Raw genomic sequence first — 24612 nt, forward strand, 5'->3', positions numbered from 1 at the left:
AAGCCCCCAGATTTGCTCTTTCTCAGCTCCAAAGCTCCTGAAATCACTGTTCTGGCCCCAAAGCTGCTGAAATAGGGATCCTAAGCCATGAAGTTCCCAGAATCAGTGTTCCAGAGTTCTGGCACCCCTAACTCAAGCCCTGTGCCCTGTCTGCCATCAGCCCCAGGGGTTCACTCCCGGTGCCCTCCCGGGGCATTCCCGGTGCCCTTGGAGGCTCCAGGAGCCGGGAGGGGCCGCTGGCTGGGCCCATTTCCCCCCACCCAGCCAAGGAGCCGCCCCCTGATCAGAGCATTTTCACTTTCACTTTCCAGGCTGAAAACTGATTTACGAGAAATCAGTGTAAATTGAGAAAGGAGCCGCGGGGGGAGAGAGAGGAGCCCGTGGGGGTGGGACCGGGGGTGGGAACGGGGGTGGGAACGGGGGCGGGCCGGGTGGGATATAACCGGGATGAGGAGCTGCCGCTGCTCACACCGCATCGCCGAGTTGCCTCTTCCCAGCCTTGTCCCAGGTAAGCGCCAGCCCCTTGCTCCTCTGTTTCTCCAGGGCTTGCTCCTTCTGCTTCTGAAATTGATGTTTCTCAGCCCAAAAGCTCCTGAAATCGCTGCTTTGGAGCTCCAAAGCTCCCTAAATGGGGACTAAACAAACAAAAAAAAAGGTTTTTTGGAGCCCAAAAGCTCTAAGTCATTCTTGCTTCTCTGAAAATATCCCCAGGTCACTCTCCCTGATTCCGAAAGCTCTCGATGTGATTTTTTCCTCAGCCTTGAACTCCCCAAATCAGGGTTTTGTAGGCCAGCAAGTCCCTAAATTGGTGTTTCTCAACCCCAATGCTGCTTAAAATTTGGGCTGGTTCAGAGCCCAAAATCTCTCTAAATCAGGGTTTGGGACCCCAAAGCTCCCTTAATCACAGAGTCCCAAGGCTCCCAAATGTGCGGTTTCTTAGCCCAAATGCTCCTGAATGGAAGTTTCTGAACCCCTGAGAACCCAGAATTGCTTATTTTGATCTCAGAAGCTGCCTACCTCTTTTTGGGGGGGGCCAAACCCATCCCTAGATGGTTTGGAAGGCTGTGCCTGAGTGCTGGTGGAATGCAGTGGAAGAGGAGAGGCTCTGCCAGAGGAGTGTCAGGGGGATGAGGATGGGAGGTGTGAAGAGCAGCTGGGATACCTGGAGATCCTGAACAGGATGGGCAAAGGTTGACTTGTGTGAGTGAGCAGTGGAGGGGTCAGAAAGAGGGGACACTGCCTAGGGCAGTTCAGAAACTCCCTGATCATCAGGGAGAGTTGGCAGAAGAGCTCTGGGGGCAGCCTGGAGGGGTCTCCAGGCCAGTGAGCAGGTTCCCATGGGAATGGAACTGCCCTGGCATTCATGGCCAGGCAAAGCAAAGGGCTCCAGCAGCGTGGGGGATGTGGGAGCGATGGCTCAGCAGAGCTGCCTGGCGGGTGAAGAGGGGGTGCTCGCGGGGACCTGGTCCTGCCCCACAGGAAGGGCTGGTCAGGGATGTGCTCCTCAGTGCCAGCCTGGGCTGTCACAGCCAGGAAATAGTGGGGTCCAGGCACCGAGGGGCAGGGACTGAGGCCAGCAGCAGAGCACGGAGCTGGGGCTCCAGAGGAGAAGGCCTCGATGAGCTGAACCAGGTGGTGGCAGCGGCAGCAGCTCCGGAGGGTTCCCACCCCCACGGGCTCCTCCCTCCCCGCCAGCACCTCCTTTCTCGGTTTGACACCGATTTCCCGTAAATGCCTATCAGGAAATCTGAGAGCGGACAGGAATGGTCTCTCCAAGAGCCAGGAATAAAGCACTCATCTCCTGGGGCTCTCGGCTGAACTGACTGAGCTCCAGGGTGAAAAGGCAGCACTTGGCAGGGGGAGCACACGAGCCAGCAGCAAAGCAAGGCAGCAGCACCCGGGGCTGTGTGAGCAGGAGCCCAGCCAGGGGAAGGGCTGACCCCCCTGCCCAGCACATTCACGCCACACCTGCCCAGCCACAGGGGGCTGTGGCACTCGGGAACCACTGCCCTGGTGGTCACTGGGGTGGCAATCCTCCTCCAGCTGTCCTTCAATCCTGGTGGGATTTCCTTAAGAATATCAGTGTCTGCAGCAGCAAAACCAACAACAAAAGCGTGACCGTGCCCAAACAGAACTGTCTGCAGCAGAGCAATCTGCGCAGTCTGCAGGCGCCCCTCTGGGCAAGGCCAGTGGAATCACTGTTGGCAATGCACAGCAGTGACACCCCCTCCTCACAAGGCTTCCCAGGCAGTGACTGTCCCTGGGCTGGGCACTGCTGAGGGCCCTCAAGTGCTGTGTCAAGGTCTGCCAGAGGGGATTGAGTGGGAAAAGCTCCCTGGACCATCCTGGGGCCTTCATTGGGCTTTGCTGAGGTTTGAAAGAGCCCTGCTGCCCTCCAGAGCCCGAGGGCTTTCAGTGTCTTTGCCTCATCAAGGCCCAGCTGTGCTGCAGAGGGTGGGAGAACAGTCAAGAAGGGTTGGAGGGAGACCACAAAGTTAATATTTCATGGAATTCCCATTCAAAGTCCATTGTCCCTTCCCACCCACTGTCTACAGTCACTAATCCAGCTCCTAATGCATTCCTACAAACAGAAAAAATTATCAATTCAGGCCTTACTTATTTTTTTAATAGGCTTTTTGTCTGACAGCAAAAATTGTTGCCATGGCTTTTGCTACACATTAAATTGGAGAAAAATCAAAAAGTAAGTAGCATATTGATTAGGCACAGCCTGGATGCCATGAATATATTCTGGAAGATTGTTTGTTTCTTTGATCTTGGCTGATCAGAAAAATGTTTAGTCTGAATATATAATGAATAATTATTTTTTCATGGAGTGAGTAGAACTTCATACTATAAAATATAAAAATGAAAACAATAGTTCACCTTAGCACCCCAGACAAAGCATAATGAGATTTCACCCCCACTCATACAATCCTCCTGGATTTAGCTCAAATACTGGTACTAATGTTGTATCAGATTCAATGCATAATTCAAAAAGTCTAATTTATTGAGCCTCTGTTGGCACACCAGACTCTGTTGGTCTCTGGGCAACAGAGCCATCACTGGCAATGCAGAAGAGAGAGTTTCTTCCTTTTTTTTTTTTTTTTTTCTTTTTTTTTCTTTTTTCTGGCCATACTTTTTCTTCCTCCTCTCTCCCCCCCCCCCCCCTTCATTTTCTTTTCCCTTCTCCCCTTCCTCTCCTGTCTTTCCCCCTTCATTTTTCCCCCTCCAAGCTTCAACTTTGGCTCAGGATTGCAGATCTGGTCCTGCATAAAATAATTTTCCTGTCGAAAGCAGTTGTCAGGGCTCCTTCTAAATATGAGAGAGAGACAGAGAGAACAAATTTTCTCTTACTGTGGGAAGTGGGGTGACTCATCCCTGGAAGCACAACCATCTTTCCATGAGAGGTGATCTGAGCTAATGTCTGTGTTCATCAGTTATCAATGGCAGAGGCACATCCAGGATAGCTCCACGTGCACATCATCTATTCAGTGTTACTGTTTGAGAAGCCTTCTCACTATTGCTCTGCTTTCAGGAGAAAACCCCTCAAACTCTGAGCGTTTTATGCCATTTATGTGCTTTCCCTCCTTTCAGACCAGAACAAAAGAGCAAAAGGTAGTGGGAGGAGATGCAGCAGGGTTCAATCCTGGGAAAGCACCCCTGGCATTTCCTGTCTGATGCCTTCAGTTAGACCCCTGGGACAGCCATGGGCCCTGGGGCTGTGACTTCTCTTGGGTCCCTGCTGGCACTTCTCTATTTCTAATCCTCAGTGGAGCTCTTTTCCTCCCCCAGGTCTATCCTCCCCTTGAACACCAGGAAAGCTTTCTTGACATGCAGCAGCTTTGGCAGGGGCCTCCTTAATTCAGTCCAGGTCCTCCTCCTTCTCTGGAACATGGCCAAAGAAAACAAAGTCACAATGAGCAGACAGCCCAGGGAAATGGAGTGCAAGAAAGAGGGAGAGCAGAGCATGGCAGCGAGCTGTGCCCTGAGCAGACCTTTCCTCACTCCTGAGCAGTCCCTGTTTCTGCCTTCACCTCGTCCCTGCTGCTCTGATGGATGTGCCCAGAAGGGACAGGTGGCTTTGTTGGAAGGGTCAGCAGGGCCCTGCTTTCTGCAGCTAGCTTACAGAAGAGGATATTGAGGAAACTTCCCAATCTGACCCTTCCCAAGGCTCTCTGGCCATCACACTCCAGCCACCAGAGGTGTTCAGTGCTGGGACTGGAGGTCCTCCACAGCAGTGCCCCAATGGGCCCTGCTGGACTCCCCACACTCCCCCTCCCACACCCAGCCCCTGTGTCCTCCCTGGTTCCAGCCCAGGTTTCCCAGAGCAGTCTCAGCTGTCTGATTCCATAAAGCTATTTATTCCCAGTGCAGTAACACAGGAACAGCCTGAGCTGTTCCCCCAACAAGGGAGCCCCTCAGTTTTGTCCCTTCACACTCTGCATGCCTAAGGCTCAAGTCTGGCTCTTCCTCCCAGCCCTCAGTTCCTGTTGGGTCTCTCAGTGTCCCTTCCCCAGCTGTGCCACCACTCTTGGTGCCCTTTGTTGGGCTCTGTTGGCAGTTCACCAGCTCTTGTCTCGGGCTCCCACCTGGAGCTCAGCTTGTATCAGGCGCTGCAGCTGCCCCAGCCACCTGCACCCGGTGGTGTTCACAGCCAGGGGAGGGGAGAGTGGGAGTGAGGTGGTTTCAGTTTTGTCTTTGTTACCTGGCTTGCTGCTCTATTGGGAATTGCTGAGAAAGCAAAGCAATCGTCCCCAAGTCGAGTCTGGTTTGCCCATGGTGGCAGCTGGAGAGGGATGTCCCGGGCTTTATGTGAGCTCTTCAGTTGTATTTTTTCCTCCCGTCCAGTTGAGGAGGGGGAGTGAGAGAAGTTTGGTGGGCCTCTGGCAGCCAGCCAAGGTCACTTGTCCTTTCTCCACAGATTTCTTCATATCTGGTCAGGATAACCTCCAGGATTTGAGTCTGAAGGAATGGAAAATGGTCCCTTTCCTTTATGGAAAATTGTGGCTGGGGCTGAACACCAGGTTCAGCACTCTGCAAAAACAGAAGGTCTTAATTTTGACTGAGGAAGGTGATGTGTGTGTCTGTGAGAATTCTCAGAGCTCCAGGGCAGACAAGATGTGTTAGGGACCAGCTGGGAGTACAACAGAACATCTTACCAACTGCATTATCTTCTCCAGTGCTGTGCCCACCACAGAGATTTTGACCCTTTTCCCCTGCTTTGCAGAGTTGTAGTGGTTTTGGTTTGCCAATTTAAGATTTCCCTAATTTTGAGATTTTCCTGGCCAGTACACAAAAGAATGTGGCAGGTTTGGTGCTGGCCAATCACCAATACACTCACTTCCTGCTGTGAGATAGGATTAGGAGAAAGGCAAAGCAGGCTCAAAACTTTAAAGGGGTATAAAGAAAATTTTATTTAAAGTAACTAAAAGAAAAGTAATAAGAATCAAAACAAACCCCTCAGGACACTTCTCTTCCCCCCACAATCTTTTCTTTCCCACTGACAATGTAAAGAAACCAACCCTAAAACTTCCAGTCAGTTTACCCCCTGTTCAATTCAGTGAGGGAGAGAAGTCCCTCTTGTTAAGGTTATGGAGACTTCTCCACAAGAGGAAAAGAAACAGTTCTCTCGTGGCTCTCAATTTCATCACGAGTAGCAGCTGCCCGGGGAACCGTGCCTTGGTGAAGTCCTTCCCATTGCCACAAGCCTTCCCACAGCTTGTCAGTGGCCATGTCGACTTATGAGATATTGTTTTAAAGATGAACTGTTCAAAGGCAAAAGTTCTTGTTATCTATTTCTAAAATCATCTTCATCCCTGGGAGCAGAAATCTCCTGGAAGCACAGGACCACTCTTTTCCTCTGTTCCAACTTCTCATGGGATCACAGCTATTTCAAGACCTGCTTATCTTAGCATGGAGGCCTTTGCTTGATATCAGTTTGAACACTTTCATCTCCCCAGAGTTTCATGTGTTATAGGAGAAAGAGTATTTTCTCCATAGCTTACAAGAGGATTTCATCTCCAAAGACCTCCCATCTGGGACGTAACTCCTTCCTCACTGACCCCCATGTCTTCATGGTGTTCCTTTCCATGCTTGCGTCTTGATCCTTTCTCTCACTCGAGGGAAGGTTGAAGCACTGAAAGGGTTAATGTCACACCTGAGGCCTACCTGCCCTGCCGGTAACTCCTGGCTGTGCCAGGATCGGCCTCGTGGTTGGTCTTTGGTTTTCTCTGTGTTCAGCCGCAGGGCCACTCTGCAGGGGCTGCAGGGCTCTCTGGCCTCAGCCGTGCGGGGGAAGGGGATTTGATGATAACATCACAGCCAGGGCCAGCCCTGCTCCGGTCCGGGCTCCGCAGCCTCCCCCCGTTCCTGCCCGGCAGCTGCTGGGGCCCGGCCCGGCCAGAAGCGGCGGGCGGCCCGGGGAGGGGGAAAAGGGCCCGGCCCGCGGCAGGACCGCCCGGCCCGGCCTGGCCGAGACCGGGGAGCGGGGCCGGGGCCGGGCCCGCCACCTCCTCAGCCCGCCACCCTCTCACTCACCGGAAACGAAAGAGAGAGTTCCCGGGCCTTTTAGTCTTTAACATGTGTGTTTTTCAGAGGGGTGTTCAGCTTATCAGTGGTTCCACAGACTGTCAGTTACACAGAAAGCTTTGCATCACTTCCCCAGATTTTCTTCCCATTCCAAACCACGACAAGAGTGAATATTGAAAAAAAAGACACAGGTAACAAGAAATGAGAACATGGCTAATTTTTTTTTCTAAGAGTTGTATTACTTGTTTAGACAGTAATGAAAGGGAAAATCAGTAAATTAAAAAACCCTGAGTAGATCAGAGGTTTGAGTACTATAAAGGACTTATGTGTCCCCAAAAAGCTCTTAAATGTGCTTTTTAAATCCTTAGGGAAATATTGTAGTGAAGCTTCCTTTTTTTCATTTTTCATTTTTCTTTTCAGGTGAAGCAGTGGCTGGAAGAAATGAGCTGGTGGAGGAAACCTGGAGGCTTTAGGGTGTCCCTATGTAAGAGAGGACTCATGGGTCCCATTGCTCTTGTCTGTGGCCATCCTTGGGATGGGATGGGATGGGATGTGTTATCCCGGAGAGAAGTGAGGCCAGTGGAGGTCTCTCCCCTGAGCACGTTGCCTGCAGAACCCCTTCCAGAGCCCAGCAGAAGGCCTGGCCTTTGGGCTGGGATCAGTTTGGTCAGAGGGGTGACCTTCTTTGACCAGAGACACATCCAGACACATCCTACTCTAGCAGGCAGTGTTGCTGAGCAGGGCTCTGAGGGTCAGGCTGAGATGAATGTGTGAAGGGACACTGGGAGGTTCCTCTCCACTCCTGGTGTGAGGCAGAAGAGTCTCACCCTCTTGTGGATGGCTGTGCTCTGGTGGGACTGGGACACCTGTGTGGTGCCTGAGTGCTGTGGCAGCTGAGGCAGCTCCCTGGCCCAGGAGAGCCTCAGTGGGCCTGAGGGTCAGGAACCCCCCAGCACTGCTGAGGGGCTGCTGGGCCAGCTGTGGGATGTGTTCTGCCCCAGAACCTGCTCAGTGCAGTCCTGGAGTTCCTAGGGGAAAGGTCCTTGTTAAATGTCCTGATTTTCTTTTTGATTTTATTTTCATATGACCTGATGTCCAGTATCTGGGGCTGTTGTCCTCCTGGCTGAGAAAGGTGTAGAAGCGGCAATCGACGCAATCAGTAAGTGTGCTGGGTCCCATTCCTCTTGTCTGTGGCCATCCTTGGTAACCCTTGGGATGGGATGGGATGGGATGTGTTATCCCTGAGAGAAGTGAGGCTAGTGGAGGTCTCTCCCCTGAGCACGTTGCCTGCAGAACCCCTTCCAGAGCCCAGCAGAAGGCCTGGCCTTTGGGGTGGGATCAGTTTGGTCAGAGGGGTGACTTTCTTTGACCAGGGACACATCCTACTCTAGCAGGGGTGTTCCTCACAATTGGTAATGATTTCAAAGACACAGCACATCCCTTCTGGGGTTTCCTTTCTTTGAGCACTAAAGGAGGAATCTCAGCCTGGGTTTAGCTGCAGGGACAAAAGGCAGAAGCCTTTCTGTGCAGGTGAGTGCCAGTCCTTGCCCACACTACCTGGAAACTGAATCCTGCCAAGCAGGAAGATCCAGAGGTGATTGCCCAGTGCAGTCAGATCGAGCAATCCCACCTGTCCATAAATTCCCATTTCCAAAGGCCTCCAGCCAGTCCTTTGTTACGTTGCCCATCCTCATGCAGCTGCCCAGGACCCCAGGGTGCAGAGATGTTGCTGCAGTGGGCTTTTCCCAGCACAGACCAGCACAGCCTGGCCTCTGCTGGATCCCATCCCCTGGATTCCAAGGTCAGCTGTTCTCCTGCCCCTGCTCTTTCCAGCTGGGATGCTGGCAGGGGAATGTCATTCCCTCAAGGGACACTTGGAATTTAGCATGGCCTGGGCTCTCCCCCATGTCCAGGCCTTTGGGCAGTGAGGAGGCCATGGGGTTCCTCCCAGTATTCCTCACTAGCTGCACAGGAGCTCCAAACCCATGTTTAGAAGGGCTCTCAGTGGTGCCAAGAATCCTTTCAACAGGCAAAAGCTGTTAGAGAAAAAGTCTCCACGTCAGGAAGAAAACTGGGGCTACAGTAGGGAGGCCAAGGTTTCTTCCTAGAGCAAACTCCTGTTGGAATAGGATTTGAAAGCCAGGATAGTGGTATGTGGTGCCTACAGATGCATCAGCCCATGAATTCCACATCTCTGTTTTTCAGGGATGAGTGAACTCATTTCCAAGGCTGCTGAATTAGAAAGGATGATCTAAGAAAAAGAGGTCTGGAGAAAACAAATTGATAAACAGGCAGGACATGAGGGAACTAAGTCTGAGCTTTTTGTTAGTCCTCTGAATAAAGAAATAAAGCAAAAAAAGAATCTATTTCTGGATTGCACCTTGAGCACAGTGCTTAATTCCTCTGAAGTGATTATTTCTCCAGACAGTGGAAGAAAAAACCAACCTGCTGCAAGATCTAAGAAGAGACCCTCAAGAAGAGACTTTAGAAAAGAAAATACGAGCATCCTCAGAGAGAAGGGATGGTCTCCCACTCAAGGCAGAAATGTCAGTTTCCCACTAACACCAGTCATTTCCTACAGGAAGGTGGAACAGGGAGAAGACCAACAAGGCCCTGGAATCCAAAATAGACAAGGCCTCCCAGGACCTCGACAATGAAATGAAATCTCTGCATGAAGATTTCAAAAAATTACAGGAGATCAGAGCAGAGCTGGAGAAGATCCCAGGTGAGCAGCGCCATTGCCAACCAGACTTTCATCCAGCTGAAGGCAAAAGCTGCTCTACAGGCCATTCACCCTGTGAGCTCCTCCTGCTCAGCTCCTCAGAGGGGACAGGGAGGGACAGTCCTTCCATGGGGAACAGCTTCTGTCATCCATGGCACTGAAACACCTCCCTGCTGAAGTGTTCTCTGCAGGTGCAGGTGGTCAGAGTCCCTCTTTCTGTCCCTCACCTTTGCATGGGGTGTGTGCTGGGAGTTCTCTCACTGCCTGATACTTGCTAAGGGTCCCCCCTTGGAGTCCTGTCCCTCTCTCTCCCTTTCCCCCTGCCCTTCTCCTGCTGCCCCACTCCTGGTCCCACGCTGGGGCACATGTGAGCTCAGCCTTGTTTCCCTGTGGATGATCAGCAGGGAGAGGAGCTGCCCTGAGCAGAGCCTGGACGTGTCTGTGAGCGCAGGGCCTGTGGAGAGCAGCTCTGCCTGCAGGAGCTGGTGCTGGCAAGGGGAAGGCTCAGCTGGGGCACAGCCTCCGGTGTGGCCTGGCTGGCCCCAGACTGTGCGCCTGGGCCTGGCTCAGGCAGGACACAGAGTGTGTTGGGAACAGCCTCTGGCCCCAGGGCAGGGACAGCTGAGGGAGGATCAGCCTTCCCTGACCGGGGGTCCTGTTTGTGCTCCAGCTGCAGCCAGCAGAGCCAGGGCAAGGAGCAGCCCAGGAGAGTCCAGGGAAACCCCTGCAATTCCTGCCGCCTCAAGCCATTGTGGGCTTGGAATTGTGTGGCCCACTTCAAAGCTGGAGCTCTTCATTTATTGGGCTACGGAAAGCACAAATGGGACATTGAAAAGGGATGAAAACTTGTTCTGGCTTTCTTGTCCCCTCCCTGCTAAAAGTGTGAGGGTAAAGGGAAAACCATTTCCAGATTGAGCCTTCATGGCCAACTGGAATTCCTGTGAGGGGAGGGTTTCTAAGAGGGAATGAGGGAGGAAAAGACCACCCACAGGAGAGCCCTGAGGTGAGGCCTTCTGTCAGGGAGGTGAAATCAGAGCCTTTGGGCCTGCTTGTGTCAGATAGCTGGCCTGCTGCTCAAGGAGGAAACATCAGTGACCCTGTGACCTTGTTCTTTCTTCACACAAAACAAAGATGAGGAAATTGCAATGGAACAGAAATCCAAGTTAAAGAAGACTGCCCGGGAGCTCTCCCGAAGAATTCAAACTCTGCAAGAAGATGTAAAGAAATGGCGTGAGACCATAAAGGATGAGCTTTGTGTTTGCAGAGCAGAGCTGGAGAAGATCCCAGGTGAGCACGGCTATTGCCAACCAGACTTTCATCCAGCTGAAGGCAAAAGCTGCTCTACAGGCCATTCACCCTGTGAGCTCCTCCTGCTCAGCTCCTCAGAGGGGACAGGGAGGGACAGTCCTTCCATGGGGAACAGCTTCTGTCATCCATGGCACTGAAACACCTCCCTGCTGAAGTGTTCTCTGCAGGTGCAGGTGGTCAGAGTCCCTCTTCTGTCCCTCACCTTTGCATGGGGTGTGTGCTGGGAGTTCTCTCACTGCCTGATACTTGCTAAGGGTCCCCCCTTGGAGTCCTGTCCCTCTCTCTCCCTTTCCCCCTGCCCTTCTCCTGCTGCCCCACTCCTGGTCCCACGCTGGGGCACACGTGAGCTCAGCCTTGTTTCCCTGTGGATGATCAGCAGGGAGAGGAGCTGCCCTGAGCAGAGCCTGGACGTGTCTGTGAGCGCAGGGCCTGTGGAGAGCAGCTCTGCCTGCAGGAGCTGGTGCTGGCAAGGGGAAGGCTCAGCTGGGGCACAGCCTCCAGTGTGGCCTGGCTGGCCCCAGACTGTGCGCCTGGGCCTGGCTCAGGCAGGACACAGAGTGTGTTGGGAACAGCCTCTGGCCCCAGGGCAGGGACAGCTGAGGGAGGATCGGCCTTCCCTGACCGGGGGTCCTGTTTGTGCTCCAGCTGCAGCCAGCAGAGCCAGGGCAAGGAGCAGCCCAGGAGAGTCCACGGAAACCCCTGCAATTCCTGCCGCCTCAAGCCATTGTGGGCTTGGAATTGTGTGGCCCACTTCAAAGCTGGAGCTCTTTATTTATTGCGCTACGGAAAGCACAAATGGGACATTGAAAAGGGATGAAAACTCGTTCTGGCTTTCTTGTCCCCTCCCTGCTAAAAGTGTGAGGGTAAAGGGAAAACCATTTCCAGATTGTGCCTTCATGGATGGCCAACTGGAATTCCTGTGAGGGGAGGGTTTCTAAGAGGGAATGAGGGAGGAAAAGCCCACCCACAGGAGAGCCCCGAGGCGAGACCTTCTGTCAGGGAGGTGAAATCAGAGCCTTTGGGCCTGCTTGTGTCAGATAGCTGGCCTGCTGCTCAAGGAGGAAACATCAGTGACCCTGTGACCTTTTTCTTTCATCACAGGAAACAAAGAGGAAGATATTGCAAGGGTCCTGGAATCCATGTTGAATAAGAACCACAGGCTGCTCTCCCAAAGAATTCAAACTCTGGAAGCAGATGTAGAGGAATGGTCAGAGGGAACATGGGATGAGCTTCAGCTTCGCAGACCAGAGTTGGAGAAGATCCGAGGTGAGCAGGGCCATTGCCAACCAGACTTTCATCCAGCTGAAGGCAAAAGCTGCTCTACAGGCCATTCACCCTGTGAGCTCCTCCTGCTCAGCTCCTCAGAGGGGACAGGGAGGGACAGTCCTTCCATGGGGAACAGCTTCTGTCATCCATGGCACTGAAACACCTCCCTGCTGAAGTGTTCTCTGCAGGTGCAGGTGGTCAGAGTCCCTCTTTCTGTCCCTCACCTTTGCATGGGGTGTGTGCTGGGAGTTCTCTCACTGCCTGATACTTGCTAAGGGTCCCCCCTTGGAGTCTTGTCCCTCTCTCTCCCTTTCCCCCTGCCCTTCTCCTGCTGCCCCACTCCTGGTCCCACGCTGGGGCACACGTGAGCTCAGCCTTGTTTCCCTGTGGATGATCAGCAGGGAGAGGAGCTGCCCTGTGCAGAGCCTGGACGTGTCTGTGAGCGCAGGGCCTGTGGAGAGCAGCTCTGCCTGCAGGAGCTGGTGCTGGCAAGGGGAAGGCTCAGCTGGGGCACAGCCTCCGGTGTGGCCTGGCTGGCCCCAGACTGTGCGCCTGGGCCTGGCTCAGGCAGGACACAGAGTGTGTTGGGAACAGCCTCTGGCCCCAGGGCAGGGACAGCTGAGGGAGGATCGGCCTTCCCTGACCGGGGGTCCTGTTTGTGCTCCAGCTGCAGCCAGCAGAGCCAGGGCAAGGAGCAGCCCAGGAGAGTCCAGGGAAACCCCTGCAATTCCTGCCGCCTCAAGCCATTGTGGGCTTGGAATTGTGTGGCCCACTTCAAAGCTGGAGCTCTTTATTTATTGCGCTACGGAAAGCACAAATGGGACATTGAAAAGGGATGAAAACTCGTTCTGGCTTTCTTGTCCCCTCCCTGCTAAAAGTGTGAGGGTAAAGGGAAAACCATTTCCAGATTGAGCCTTCATGGCCAACTGGAATTCCTGTGAGGGGAAGGTTTCTAAGAGGGAATGAGGGAGGAAAAGACCACCCACAGGAGAGCCCTGAGGTGAGGCCTTCTGTCAGGGAGGTGAAATCAGAGCCTTTGGGCCTGCTTGTGTCAGATAGCTGGCCTGCTGCTCAAGGAGGAAACATCAGTGACCCTGTGACCTTGTTCTTTCATTGTTCTTTCAGGAAATAAAATGGAGCAAATTGCACAGGCCCTCAAATCTATGTTGAAGAACTGCCACAGGCTGATCTCCCAAAGAACTCATACTCTGGAAGAAGATGTACAGGAATGTCTGGAGGCCACTAAGGATGAGCTTCGGCTTCGCAGAGCATAGCCGGAGAAGATCCCAGGTGAGCAGGGCTATTGCCAACCAGACTTTAATCCATCTGAAGGCAAAAGCTGCTCTACAGGCCATCCACACTGAGCTCCTCCTGCTCAGCTCCTCAGGGGGGATGGGGAGGGACAGTCCTTCCATGGGGGACATGGAAATAATCCATGGCACATTCTTTGATCCATGTCACTGAAACAGCTTGTCTTGGTTTACAAGACAGGTGTCTGCTTGGGAAGGCAGAAAAGCATCCCTTGGAATGGAGAATGTAAAACCCTCGTCCCCCTTCAAATTATTATAATTTTGAAATTAAGGGGCTCTCAGCAAAGCTATGGGAATAGCAATAACAGTTCTTTACCCATATGTATAACAAGGCACACAGAACACCAGCCCCTGCAGCATCACCGATCACAGAGCAGGAGCCCAGTCCCACAGTTCTTTCCTAGTGTGTATAATGAGGCACAACGAATACCAGCCCCTGCAGCATCACCGATCACAGAGCAGGAGCCCAGTCCCACAGTTCTTTCCTAGTGGGTATAACAAGGCACACAGAACACCAGCCGCTGCAGCATCACCGATCACAGAGCAGGAGCCCAGTCCCACAGTTCTTTCCTAGTGGGTATAACAAGGCACACAGAACACCAGCCCCTGCAGCATCACCGATCACAGAGCAGGAGCCCAGTCCCCGCCTTGGGGCTGCGGCGCTTTCCCCTCTGGTGCAGTTCCGGGCACGGCCAGCAGGGGCGCTGGTGGCTCCCGGCGGGCGGGGCAGTGCAGTGATCCCCGCGGGGCTGCAGGGGGCGCTGTGGGGCGGCGCGGGGAGCACGCGGCAATGGCGGCTGGGCCCAGGCGGGCAGGGATGGAGAAGAGGCTTTGCTCCACAAACCCAGGGGCAGCCGATACCCTGCCCCAACAGGACTCTCGGAACCAGATGACTGGAACAGCAGGGATGAGCAGAAAATCCCGGGACAGTGAAAGAGAATGTCCCAAAACTCCAGGGCAAATAGCTGCAACCTGCAGGATGTCCTGGGAGGGCAGGGGTATTCGAGCCCCAGCAGCAGAAGAAAGGTTCCTTGCTGGGTCACGATGGTGGTAGGAGAAGGCAGCAGGGACGGGGTCTCACAGTGGTGGTGAATTCCCTCCCCAGCCTGTGTCCCCTCCAGTGCCAAGGGAGCAAGAGTGCACTAGGAACTGCCCCCAGCCCAAATCTCCCAGTATCTCTGCCCCCCTCCCCCCCACCCAGCCACCACAGAAACTCCCAAAAAAACCAAGAGTCCCCCCTCGCTGCCTGGCTCAAGCTATCAATTCCCATTAGCAACTCAATGGGAAGAAATTCTACAGGTGATAAGGAGAGAACAGACAAGAAGAAAACCAACCAAAACCCAGCCCCCAATATTATCCACCCTAATTTTTTTCCCATACCAACAGGTTACATCAAATTTAAACTTTTTAAAATTATAAACATATATACATGCGGCTACAGATACAAGCACAGCGTCATGGGTAGTTCACCCTAAAACAAGGTCCCCTTGAGGTATACATTGGATTTCTCCATCCTTTTGCATCACCCACCTTCTCAACCTGGTCCCTGGGTGAAGACAACCCTGCAGATGGGATTGTCTTTGCTGGAGGCAGAGTTTACCCAAACAGTATTTCCCAGCATAGCCCTCATATGTACGCCTGGAACCTTATCTCAGTCTGTTGTTTGCAAGGGCTCAGATTGGGCAGGGCCTGCTTGGTTAGTGGAACCTTGACCTTGGGTGTTCACTAACCATGTGGCCTTTGCTAAATCAATCTCCCAGTTCTTGAAAGTCCCCCCACCCAATGCCTTCAAGGTGGTTTTAAGCAGGCCATTGCACCGTTCAGCTTTCCCAGCTGCTGGTGCATGGTAGGGGATATGGTACACCCACTCAATGCCATGTTCCCTAGCCCAGATGTTGATAAGGCTGTTCTTGAAATGAGTCCTGTTGTCCAATTAGATTCTCTCAGGGGTGCCATGTCCCCACAGGATTTGCTTTTCCAGGCCCAGGATGTTGTTCCAGGAAGTAGCGTGAGGCACAGGGTACCTCCCCAGGCATCCTGTGGTGGCTTCCACCATGGTCAGCACGTAGCGCTTGCCCTGGCGTGTCTGGGGCAGTGGGATGGAGTCAATCTGCCAGGCCTCCCCATACTTGTACTTGGAGCACTGCCCACCGTACCACAGGGGCTTCACCTGCTGGGCCTGCTTGATGGCAGCACACGTCTCACAGTCATGGATAACCTGAGAAATACTGTCCATGGTTAGATCCACCCCTCGGTCTCGTGCCCACTTACAGGTGGCATCTCTGCCCTGATGACCTGAGGCATCATGGGCCCATTGAGCTGGGAACAACTCCCCCGTATGTTGCCAATCTAAGTCTATCTTTGGCACCTCTATCTTTGCAGCCTGACCTACCTGCTCGTTGTTTCAGTGTTCCTCATTAGCTTGATACTTGGGGACATGGGCATCTAGTGGCAGACTTTAACACGTAGCTCTTCTACCTGAGTGGCAATGTCTTTCCATTCATCAGCAGCCCAGATTGATTTTCCTCTACGTTGCCAGTTGGCCTTTTTCCACCTTTCCTGCCAACCCCACAGATCATTGGCTACCATCCACTAATTGGTGTAAAGGTATATTTTTGGTCACACCTCTCTTTCAGCAATGTCCAGGGCCAGCTGAATGGCCTTGAGTTCAGCAAGGACTTGATCCACCTTCTCCTTTGGTAGCCTGTGCATCCTATCCTGTGGGGCTCCACATTGCTGCTTTTCACTTCCTGTTCATCCCTATGAAACAAATGGAACCGTCAGTGAAAAGAGCGTAGCGTGTTTGCTCTGCTGGTAGTTGGTTGTACGGTGGAGCTTCCTCAGCCCGTGTCACTTGTACCTGCTCCTCTTTGTCAGTGAGACCAAAGTTTTCACCTTCCAGCCAGTTTGTATTTATCTCCAAAATCCCAAGGTGATTCAGGTTTCCAATACAGGCACAATGTGTGATCAGAGCAATCCATTTGCCCCATGTGGTGTCAGTGGTGTGGTGGGTACAGAGAACCTTTCCTTTAAACATCCACCCCAGCACTGGTAGTCGGGGTGCCAGGAGGAGTTATGCTTCTGTGCCAATCACCTCTGAGGTCCCTTGAACTCCTTCATAGGCAGCCAAGATTTCCTTCTCAGTGGGAGTGTAGTTGGCTTTGGATCCTCTGTAACTTCGGCTCCAGAATTCCAGTGATTGGCCTTCAGTCTCCCCAGGCACCTTCTGCCAATGGCTCCAGGACAAGCCATTGTTCCTGGCTGCAGAGTAGAGCATGTTCTTCACCTCTGCTCCTGTCCTGACTGGGCCAAGGGCTACTGCATGAGCGATCTCCTGCTTGATCTGAGCAAAGGCTGGTTGCTGTTCAGGGCCCCAGTGGAATTCGTTCTTCTTGCAGGTGACCAGGTGGAGAGGGCTCACAATCTGGCTGTAGTCAGGAATGTGCATTCTCCAAAAACCTATGGCTAAGAAAGCTTGTGTTTCCTTCTTGCTGGTCGTTGGAGACATTGTTGTGATCTTACTGAAGACCTCAGTGGGAATCTGACGCCATCCATCTTGCCACTTCACTCCCAGAAGCTGGATCTCTCGGGCGGGTCCTTTGACTTTGCTCTTCTTGATGGTGAAGCCAGCTTCCAGCAGAATCTGGATGATCCTGTCTCCTTTCTCAAACACTTCCATTGCTGTGTTCCCCCACACAATGATGTCCTTGATGTACTGCAGGTGTTCTGGAGCCTCACCCTTTTCCAGCGCAGCCTGGATCAGTCCATGGCAGATGGTGGGGCTGTGCTTCCACCCTTGTCGGTTCCAGGTGTACTGCACACCCCTCCAGGTGAAAGCAAACTGAGGCCTGCATTCTGCTGCCAGAGGAATGGAGACAAACACATTAGCAATGTCTATAGTGGCAAAGCACTTTGCTGCCTTGGACTCCAGCTCGTACTGGAGTTCCAGCACGTCCGGCACAGCAGCGCTCAGCGGTGGAGTCACTTCATTCAAGCCACAATAGCCCACAGTCAATCTCCATTCTCTGTCAGATTGTGCACAGGCCAGATGGGGCTGTTGAAGGGTGAGTGAGATTTGCTGAGCACCCCTTGGCTCTCCAGCTCACGGATCATTCTGTGGATGGGGATCACAACATCTCAATTCATTGCTATTTCACCGTGACTTGGCATTTTCCTATCTTTAAGCCTCTTCCCTCCACGGAGCCCTAGCAGGCTCGGAGCCTGCTACAGATCACGGCATCTCAATTTGTTCAACACTGCCAGTGGTGCACTTTCGAGGTGACAATTGGTACTCGCTGCTCTTCCACCCTCAGGAGTCCTACTGCAGATGAGTTTTCTGATAGTCCAGGCAAGGTGTTCAACTGCTTAATGTCCTCTGCCTCTACCCCAGCTATTCCAAAAGCCCACCCGAGTCCCTTGGGGTGTTTGTGAAGCCATTCTGGAAGAAGTCTATGCCCAGAATACACGGGGCCTCTGGGCCAGCCACAATAGGATGTTTCTGCTACTCCTTCCCATTCAGGCTCACCTGGGCTCCCAACAGGGTCAATTGCTGTGATCCCCCCGTCACCCCAGCAATGGAAACAGGTTCTGCCCCCCCATGTCCCGATGGCATTAGGGTACACTGCACACCAGTATCAACTAAGGCATTGTATTTTTGTGGCTCTGATGTGCCAGGCCATTGGATCCACACCATCCAGAAAATCCGGTTTTGCTGTGCCTCTTCCTGGCTAGAGGCAGGACCCCCCTAGCCCCAGTTATTATTTCTTTCCTGGGCATACATGGTAGAGGTTCCTTCAAGGGGATCTGACAGATCATACCTGGCAGCTCGGTCATGGGAGGCCGAGGCTACTTTCATTTTGGTGTAACTCTTTGGTTTCCCTCCTTGAGTTGATGCACCCGTGCTGCCAGGACAGAAGTGGGTTTCCCATTCCACCTTCCCATGTCTTCCCCATGGTCACACAGAAAGAAGCACAGGTCAGCCCATGGGGTGTACCCTCTCTCTCTAGCTGGAGAATGTTGGGCTGTGACTTTGGGGCCTGTGACTCACACAGGTGCTGCATTGATCTTCTGTTGGGGAAGATGAAACAGGAAAGCCTTATAAATATGATTGCCTGGCAAAAGATTTTTAGAATATGGAAAGTATAAGCGAGATTGAAATGAAAGCAAGCTTTGAGATACCTCAGTTACTGAACAACTGGAAAACAATGGAGTGTCCGGACTGAAGGTAATCCCTTTTCGATCAAACAATTCCCTCTGCTTGCAGACAGCTCCAAGGGTCAGAGCAGACCCCACTAGCTTGGCAGAAGGGGCCCAAAGAGAAGTTTTTAGGGTTTAAAATGTAACACAATGTGGTAATGTAATGATTCTTATAGGCTGTATGTAAATGCTATAGGATTTGTATCTTGTACTAGATTGGTTAGTGAGAATTAGCATATTCAACACAGAAGATGATTTATTGTATTGTAACAAGAACCTCTCTCTCTCATCCTCTTTACCATGCTCTTGCCTTCTCTCTCTTTACCACTCTCTTTACTTCTCCCGGGCCTGCTCCCATCTGTGGCTGGCAGGTCCAAGCAGGGCCCTGCACCCAGGCCCTTTGCAGTAAACCCCAACTTCCAAGCCCTGGCTTCAGAGATCTCTCGTCTCCATCCGTCCTAACCGTCCTACCCCCCCCATTGCTCCTACAATCTTCCTCACCTCCTCCTTCATTTCCCTCATCTGCTCTCTGAGTTCTTGGACCACGGCAGAGACAGGAGCCTGCATGAGGCCATTGATCACACTCTCACAATTTTTAAGCTTGTTGGTGACAGAGCCCATTGTCTCTCGGTTGTTATCAGCATTAATCATTGCAATGAAGGTGGTGTATTGAGATGGCCCCAGATTTGCCAGACTCCACAGCATTTGCCCTGTGCACTGACCTTGTCAGGGTCATTATTATGTTGTCCATCCCTCCCAAAGAGTATCTCCAATACTGCCACTTCTCTCAGCTGTTGGATCCCTTCCTCGAGGATCTTCCAGCACATTCTATGGTGCTGCTCCTGCATTCTCTCCCTGGGGACAAACCTCTCTCTGACACTCATTAAAAGCTGCTCCCTGAGGGAAAGGCACCCTGATTCCCTTAAAAAATCTGATTAATACCTGAGTCCTGGGTCAAGGGTCCCAAATTCCTTGCCTCACCACCATCCACTTGCAGGCCTGTACCCATAAGGTCCCAGACCCGGAGTAACCAGGTTGTATAAGCCTCACGTCCCCGTTGTACAATGTCTTTGTGCAGATTACAGAGACTTTTGTACATCAGGGACTCAGTGATGATCTCAACCACTGGCTCCCCTGTGGGTTGTGAGGGCCCTCCATTCTTATCCTTATCTGGGTGCTCTGATTTCATCTTAAATCTCCTTGTTTCCACAGGGTGGACTGCTCCTTGCTATGACTGCTCTTATGTTAATGTGGAACCTTATTACACTTACGACTGTCATAAAAATACCTTTCCTGGGATTTTTTCTTCTTGCAAGTATGTCAGAGAAAACCGAAAACAATAATTATCTAATTCGCTTCTCCTGTGTTTTGCTGCCTTGGAATGTGTTTGAAGATTGTTTATCCAAAAGGTGGTTGTTTCAAGGTTTCATGTGAATTATTTTTACTTAATGACCAATCACCATCCAGCTGTGTTGAGACTCTGGAAGGAGTCACGAGTTTTTCATTATTGTCTTTTAGCCTTCTGTCTGTATCTTTTCTCTATTCTTTAGTATAGTTTTAATATAGCATTCTTTAATATAATATAATATCTTTTAATAAAATAATAAATTAGCCTTCTAAGAACATGGAGTCAGATTCATCATTTCCTCCCTTCGTTGGGGGGACCGGAAAATACCACAGAACCTGGACCTTTGTAACATCTGTGGGTTCACTGCTGCACCATCAGACTCTCCCTCTTTGGGGCAGGGGGAGGGTTTCTCACCAGCTGGGGAAATGTGCTCCTTCAGCATCTGGCCCATCGCCTTCACCAGAGCCCCCACCCAGTCTGGGTGGTTCATTTCTGAGCTGGGCTGTGGGGCAGGGTCAGGCTCTGGGGCTACAGCATCCCTTGTCTCTGGGGTAGGTGCCAGGGTGGTTATCCAGGTTAATCTTCCCTTATCTCTGAATGCTAAATAGAACAGGCCTATCAGCAACACCAACCACTTTCTGATATCATTAGCATTTAGAGTGGATCTGAGCCCTTTGAAAACTGGTGGGACAGACCCAAAGAGCTGGGTGAAGGGTTGGGAGAAAATTTCCCCTGGTGTCATTTCCTCACAGTGGGTACCATTATTAAAGTAACCCCAAAACCATACAGTTAGTGTGTGATAGCTCTGAATCCATGTGCCTGCATTCCAGCGGAAGTTAAAGATCCATGAATTCCTCACCTTATTATGATATATGTTATGGAATAATTCATGCCTGTGTAAAATATACATGAAAAAAGTTGTGCTTGTACAAAAAATTCTTAAAGATTTAAAACCACAAGCCGCAGCCGGGGGGGAAAAGATTGCTTCACAGACTGAGAAATCAGAGACGGCAGTGGAGACAAAAAACTGATTAGCAAACAAAAAGACCTGGCTCTGTGCAGAGATGGGCCCTTTCCCAGGACAGTCCAGAGACACCCAAGTGATGAATACTCAGAAAGTATCTATGATCAAGATAGTCAAAGTCTTCAAGGGTGTGCATCCCAATGCCAGGTTCCCATAACTCGAAGATCAGCATTCATCACTTCCCAGAAACAGTTTTGTCCAGCCCAGCACAGAGAAAAGGAAACTAGGTAAATATGTGAAGCGACAAGAAGAATAGGAGCAACTCTGCCCCAGGTGGAAAAATCTGTATAAAACCAACCCGAAGGAGGCAACATTTGTGAGCAGAGGGGATCCGAAGCGATAGAGTTTAGATCACCCAGTGCCGATCCCAGGCTCGAAGCTGCCCCTTTGATTGTGGCTATCGGAGACCGAATCTTGGTTGCAAAATAAAAAAACCCTTTTTTATTGATTATTGATTGGCTTTATCATTTATTACTTATAATATTATTAAGCCATAAAACAAACTGGATTGCTGGGGAAGATGAAACAGGAAAGCCTTATAAATATGATTGCCTGGCAAAAGATTTTGAGAATATAGAAAGTATAAGTGAGATTGAAATGAAAGCAAGCTTTGAGATACCTCAGATACTGAACAACTTGAAAACAATGGTATGGCCAGCTGAAGGTAATCCCTTTTTGATCAAACAATTCCCTCTGCTTGCAGACAGCTCCAAGGGTCAGAGCAGACCTGTAGTAGGCATAGGGACAGGCGTTCGGAAGATTTCGGGCTGTGACGGAAAATTACAGGAATCCTTCTACCCCTCTCCCCATAGATAAGGATCACCCTTGGAATGTAGCCAGACCTGTAGCCCCCCTAACCTATGCATGCCAGTAACTTTCCACTCCATACTAACCCTAGAAAGTATAGCCAAACCCCTGTCTGACGTAGAGAAGCCCCTTAGTCCATAAATACCCTCGAGACCCCTCAATAAAGGCCTTTAACCGTCCACCACATTGGTGTCAGCGTCCGTTATTGGCCCCGAGGGATCCCAAGGAGGGGATCGCCGTGCTGGACTCCGAAACCAGGTCATCGCGGCCTTCACAAGAAGGCAACATAGTGGTGCCAAAACCCGGGATCAACGAGTCCGGGCGACGGGGGAACTCCTGGCCAGGGGACAGCGTCCACAGCGCGGGAACGACTGTGGCGAAACAGGGGGACGCCCCAAAGAATCGCGATTCGTATGGAAGCAATAGCGTAGGTCGTAAGTTTGATACATATGCAATGGGGAATCAAATGTGAGCTCAAGAATTTTAATCTCGCATTGACGAGACTCTTAGAGCTTCGGGTCATTGCTCGACCCATAGATATATTACACTCTGAAGTGTGGCAGAAATGTACTGTCGCGCTAGCAGAGGACACAAAAGCCACAGGCAGCAGCAAAAGCCTGAAAGCGTGGGGGAAGGCAGAAGCCGCCCTACGCAAAGCATTAGAAGAACAGGAGGCGTGGAACACTGCGCGCTCCTGTCTGTTAATCACGCCGCAGCGGGGGGAGGGGGCGATAACGCGAACCCCCCCCGGTGGCGACCCGATTGAAAGCGGGGAAACGCGGGGGCCGGGTGCATCCCATCCCTCCCCGAGCCCAGAGTCCCCGGAGCCCCCGGGGGACCCGCGGACCCCTTCGGGGGACCCGCCGGGGCCCAGACCCCCTCCGGAGCCCCCCGGGGTGCCCGTGGGCCCCTCGCCCATCCCTTCCCCGCCGATAGCCGACTTAGCGCAAGAAGCGGAGGGACTCGCACGGTCCTTTTGGGAGGGATTGGTGGCAGAAGCCCGAAATATCGAGAGGGCTGGCGCGCGGGCGAGCGGCGGAGGGGATCCGCCGCCCTACCCGTTTGAATATGGCGCGGGTGGCCGGGAGGAGGGGTGGAGCCCGCCAGCCCACGGCGGGAAGAACCCGGAGACGTGACCAACCGCGAACACGCATGCGCGGGAAACCAGCGCTGAGCCCATGCCCAGCCGGGAGCTGTGGATCCCAGCAGACGCACATGCGTGGGGGTGCGGCAGAGGGCGGACACTCGCTCGGGAGCCGCGCCCACTGATGCCACCATATATGGGAGAGATCCCTCCCTGCGGGAGGCAGGGCGAGCCCAGGGGGCGGGAGCGGCACCGGCACCGCCCCCGAGGGGAGGAGCGGGGCCGAAGCCGAACAAAACGGCAGCAGAGACCGGAAGTTCACTGGCAGTCGACTTCTGACTCTGAAGGAAGCCACAGCTCCTCGGATTGCTCTACAGAGCCCACCGAGTCCAGCAGCGACTCGGAGGCAGAGAAAACTGAATCAATGCGGTTTCGGACGAAACCAAACGAAACTTTTAACACAATCGAGAACCAGCCCCAATACGAACTCACCGATTGGGGTAAAATCAAAATCGAATGCGCGGGATGGGCACCCGCAGCATCGGTGCATGCCTTCCCGGTGAGAATTACAGGACCCCAGGGGAACCAGCAAAGAACGTATACTCCCGTTAATTCCAAAGACATTCAAACAATAGTAAAAGCTATTTCGGAAAAGGGAATTAACTCAAGAGTAGTTTCCACTCTCGTGGACGGTCTTTTTAGCAATGATGATTTACTCCCTTTTGATATAGTGCAAATAAGCCGTATGCTTTCTGAGAGGGAGGGGACGTGCGGGATTCAGCCCCCTCCCACTATAGATGCGAGACGGCCCATCTATGCCAACCCATAGTGGGGCAGGGGATCTTCATACCCTATGCTCCCACAGGCAAAAGCACACAGAAAGGGAGAAACATGACCTACCCCAAACCCTTGCCCACAAGGGTCACCGAGGTCCCGACTGGCGATGAAGAAGCCTTCCAGATAGGCCGCTCAGCCAGGTCGGACCCGGACCCAATCCTTCGCATGTTAGAAGCTACCTTTCTATCCCTGAATGAATCTAACCCTAACCTAACCGACTCCTGCTGGCTTTGTTACGATGTTAAACCCCCCTTTTACGAAGGAATCGCTTTAGATACCCCCTTCAGCTATTCCACAGCCGATGCCCCTCGCCAGTGCAGATGGGACACACCCCGCAAAGGAATTACCCTGAGTCAAGTCACAGGTCAGGGCAGATGCTTTGGCAATGCAACCCTAGCTAAGCGGAAAGGTGACGTCTGCACCGAAGTAGTTGAGCCCGACAGGAAGAATAATAAGTGGGTAGTCCCATCCGCATCTGGAATGTGGGTTTGCCAGAGATCTGGAGTGAGTCCCTGCGTGTCTCTTGCCAAATTCAATAACTCTAACGACTTTTGTGTTCAAGTTCTGATCATCCCTAGGATCCTGTACCACTCAGACGAGGAGGTGCACCACCTTCTCGAGGAAAACAGCCGGCTCCACAAGAGAGAGATATTAACAGGTATAACTATCGCAATGCTGCTCGGCCTAGGAGCGGCTGGAACGGCAACAGGTGTCTCAGCCCTAGCAACTCAACACCAAGGACTGTCTCAGCTGCAGATGACCATCGATGAGGACCTGCAGAGGATCGAGAAATCCATTTCCTTTCTAGAAAAGTCAGTCTCCTTGCTCTCAGAAGTGGTCCTGCAGAACAGGCGAGGACTGGATCTCCTGTTCATGCAGCAAGGGGGCCTGTGTGCTGCCTTGAAAGAGGAATGTTGTTTCTACGCTGACCACACAGGAGTCGTTAGAGACTCCATGGCAGAACTCCGAAACAGACTGGCTCAGAGACAGAAAGACAGGGAAGCCCAACAGGGCTGGTTCGAATCCTGGTTCAATCAATCACCATGGTTAACCACCCTAATTTCTACCCTAATAGGTCCATTGGCAATGCTGCTTTTAGCTATTACCTTCGGGCCATGCCTGCTGAACAAGCTAGTCTCATTCGTTCAGGCCCGCCTAGAATGGACTAACATCCTGTTCGTG

The 24612-nt window shown here is 52.2% G+C and overlaps 1 protein-coding gene across 1 annotated transcript; it reads left to right on the forward strand.

Annotated features, from left to right (window-relative positions):
* The first annotated feature begins 465 nt into the window (after positions 1-465).
* On the forward strand, positions 466-19953 carry LOC136570497 (uncharacterized protein PF3D7_1120000-like). Its single transcript, XM_066570959.1, has 8 exons — positions 466-508; positions 6949-7012; positions 7628-7687; positions 9110-9253; positions 10382-10537; positions 11660-11824; positions 12950-13114; positions 19543-19953. Exons 2-7 carry the CDS (start codon positions 6970-6972, stop codon positions 13096-13098), a joined length of 717 nt encoding a protein of 238 aa, XP_066427056.1. The 5' UTR covers positions 466-508; positions 6949-6969; the 3' UTR covers positions 13099-13114; positions 19543-19953.
* The last annotated feature ends 4659 nt before the right edge of the window (positions 19954-24612 follow it).

Source organism: Molothrus aeneus, unplaced genomic scaffold (genome assembly GCF_037042795.1).
Source record: "Molothrus aeneus isolate 106 unplaced genomic scaffold, BPBGC_Maene_1.0 scaffold_34, whole genome shotgun sequence".
Lineage (NCBI taxonomy): Eukaryota > Metazoa > Chordata > Aves > Passeriformes > Icteridae > Molothrus > Molothrus aeneus.

Excerpts from the sequence above, each read along its gene's own strand:
- LOC136570497 (XM_066570959.1), top strand. The coding sequence starts at position 6,970 with ATGAGCTGGTGGAGGAAACCTGGAGGCTTTAGGGTGTCCCTAT. Across the intron at positions 7,013-7,627 it reads AGGCTTTAGGGTGTCCCTAT|TATCTGGGGCTGTTGTCCTC; the intron begins GTAAGAGAGGAC and ends CCTGATGTCCAG. Across the intron at positions 9,254-10,381 it reads AGAGCTGGAGAAGATCCCAG|ATGAGGAAATTGCAATGGAA; the intron begins GTGAGCAGCGCC and ends CACAAAACAAAG.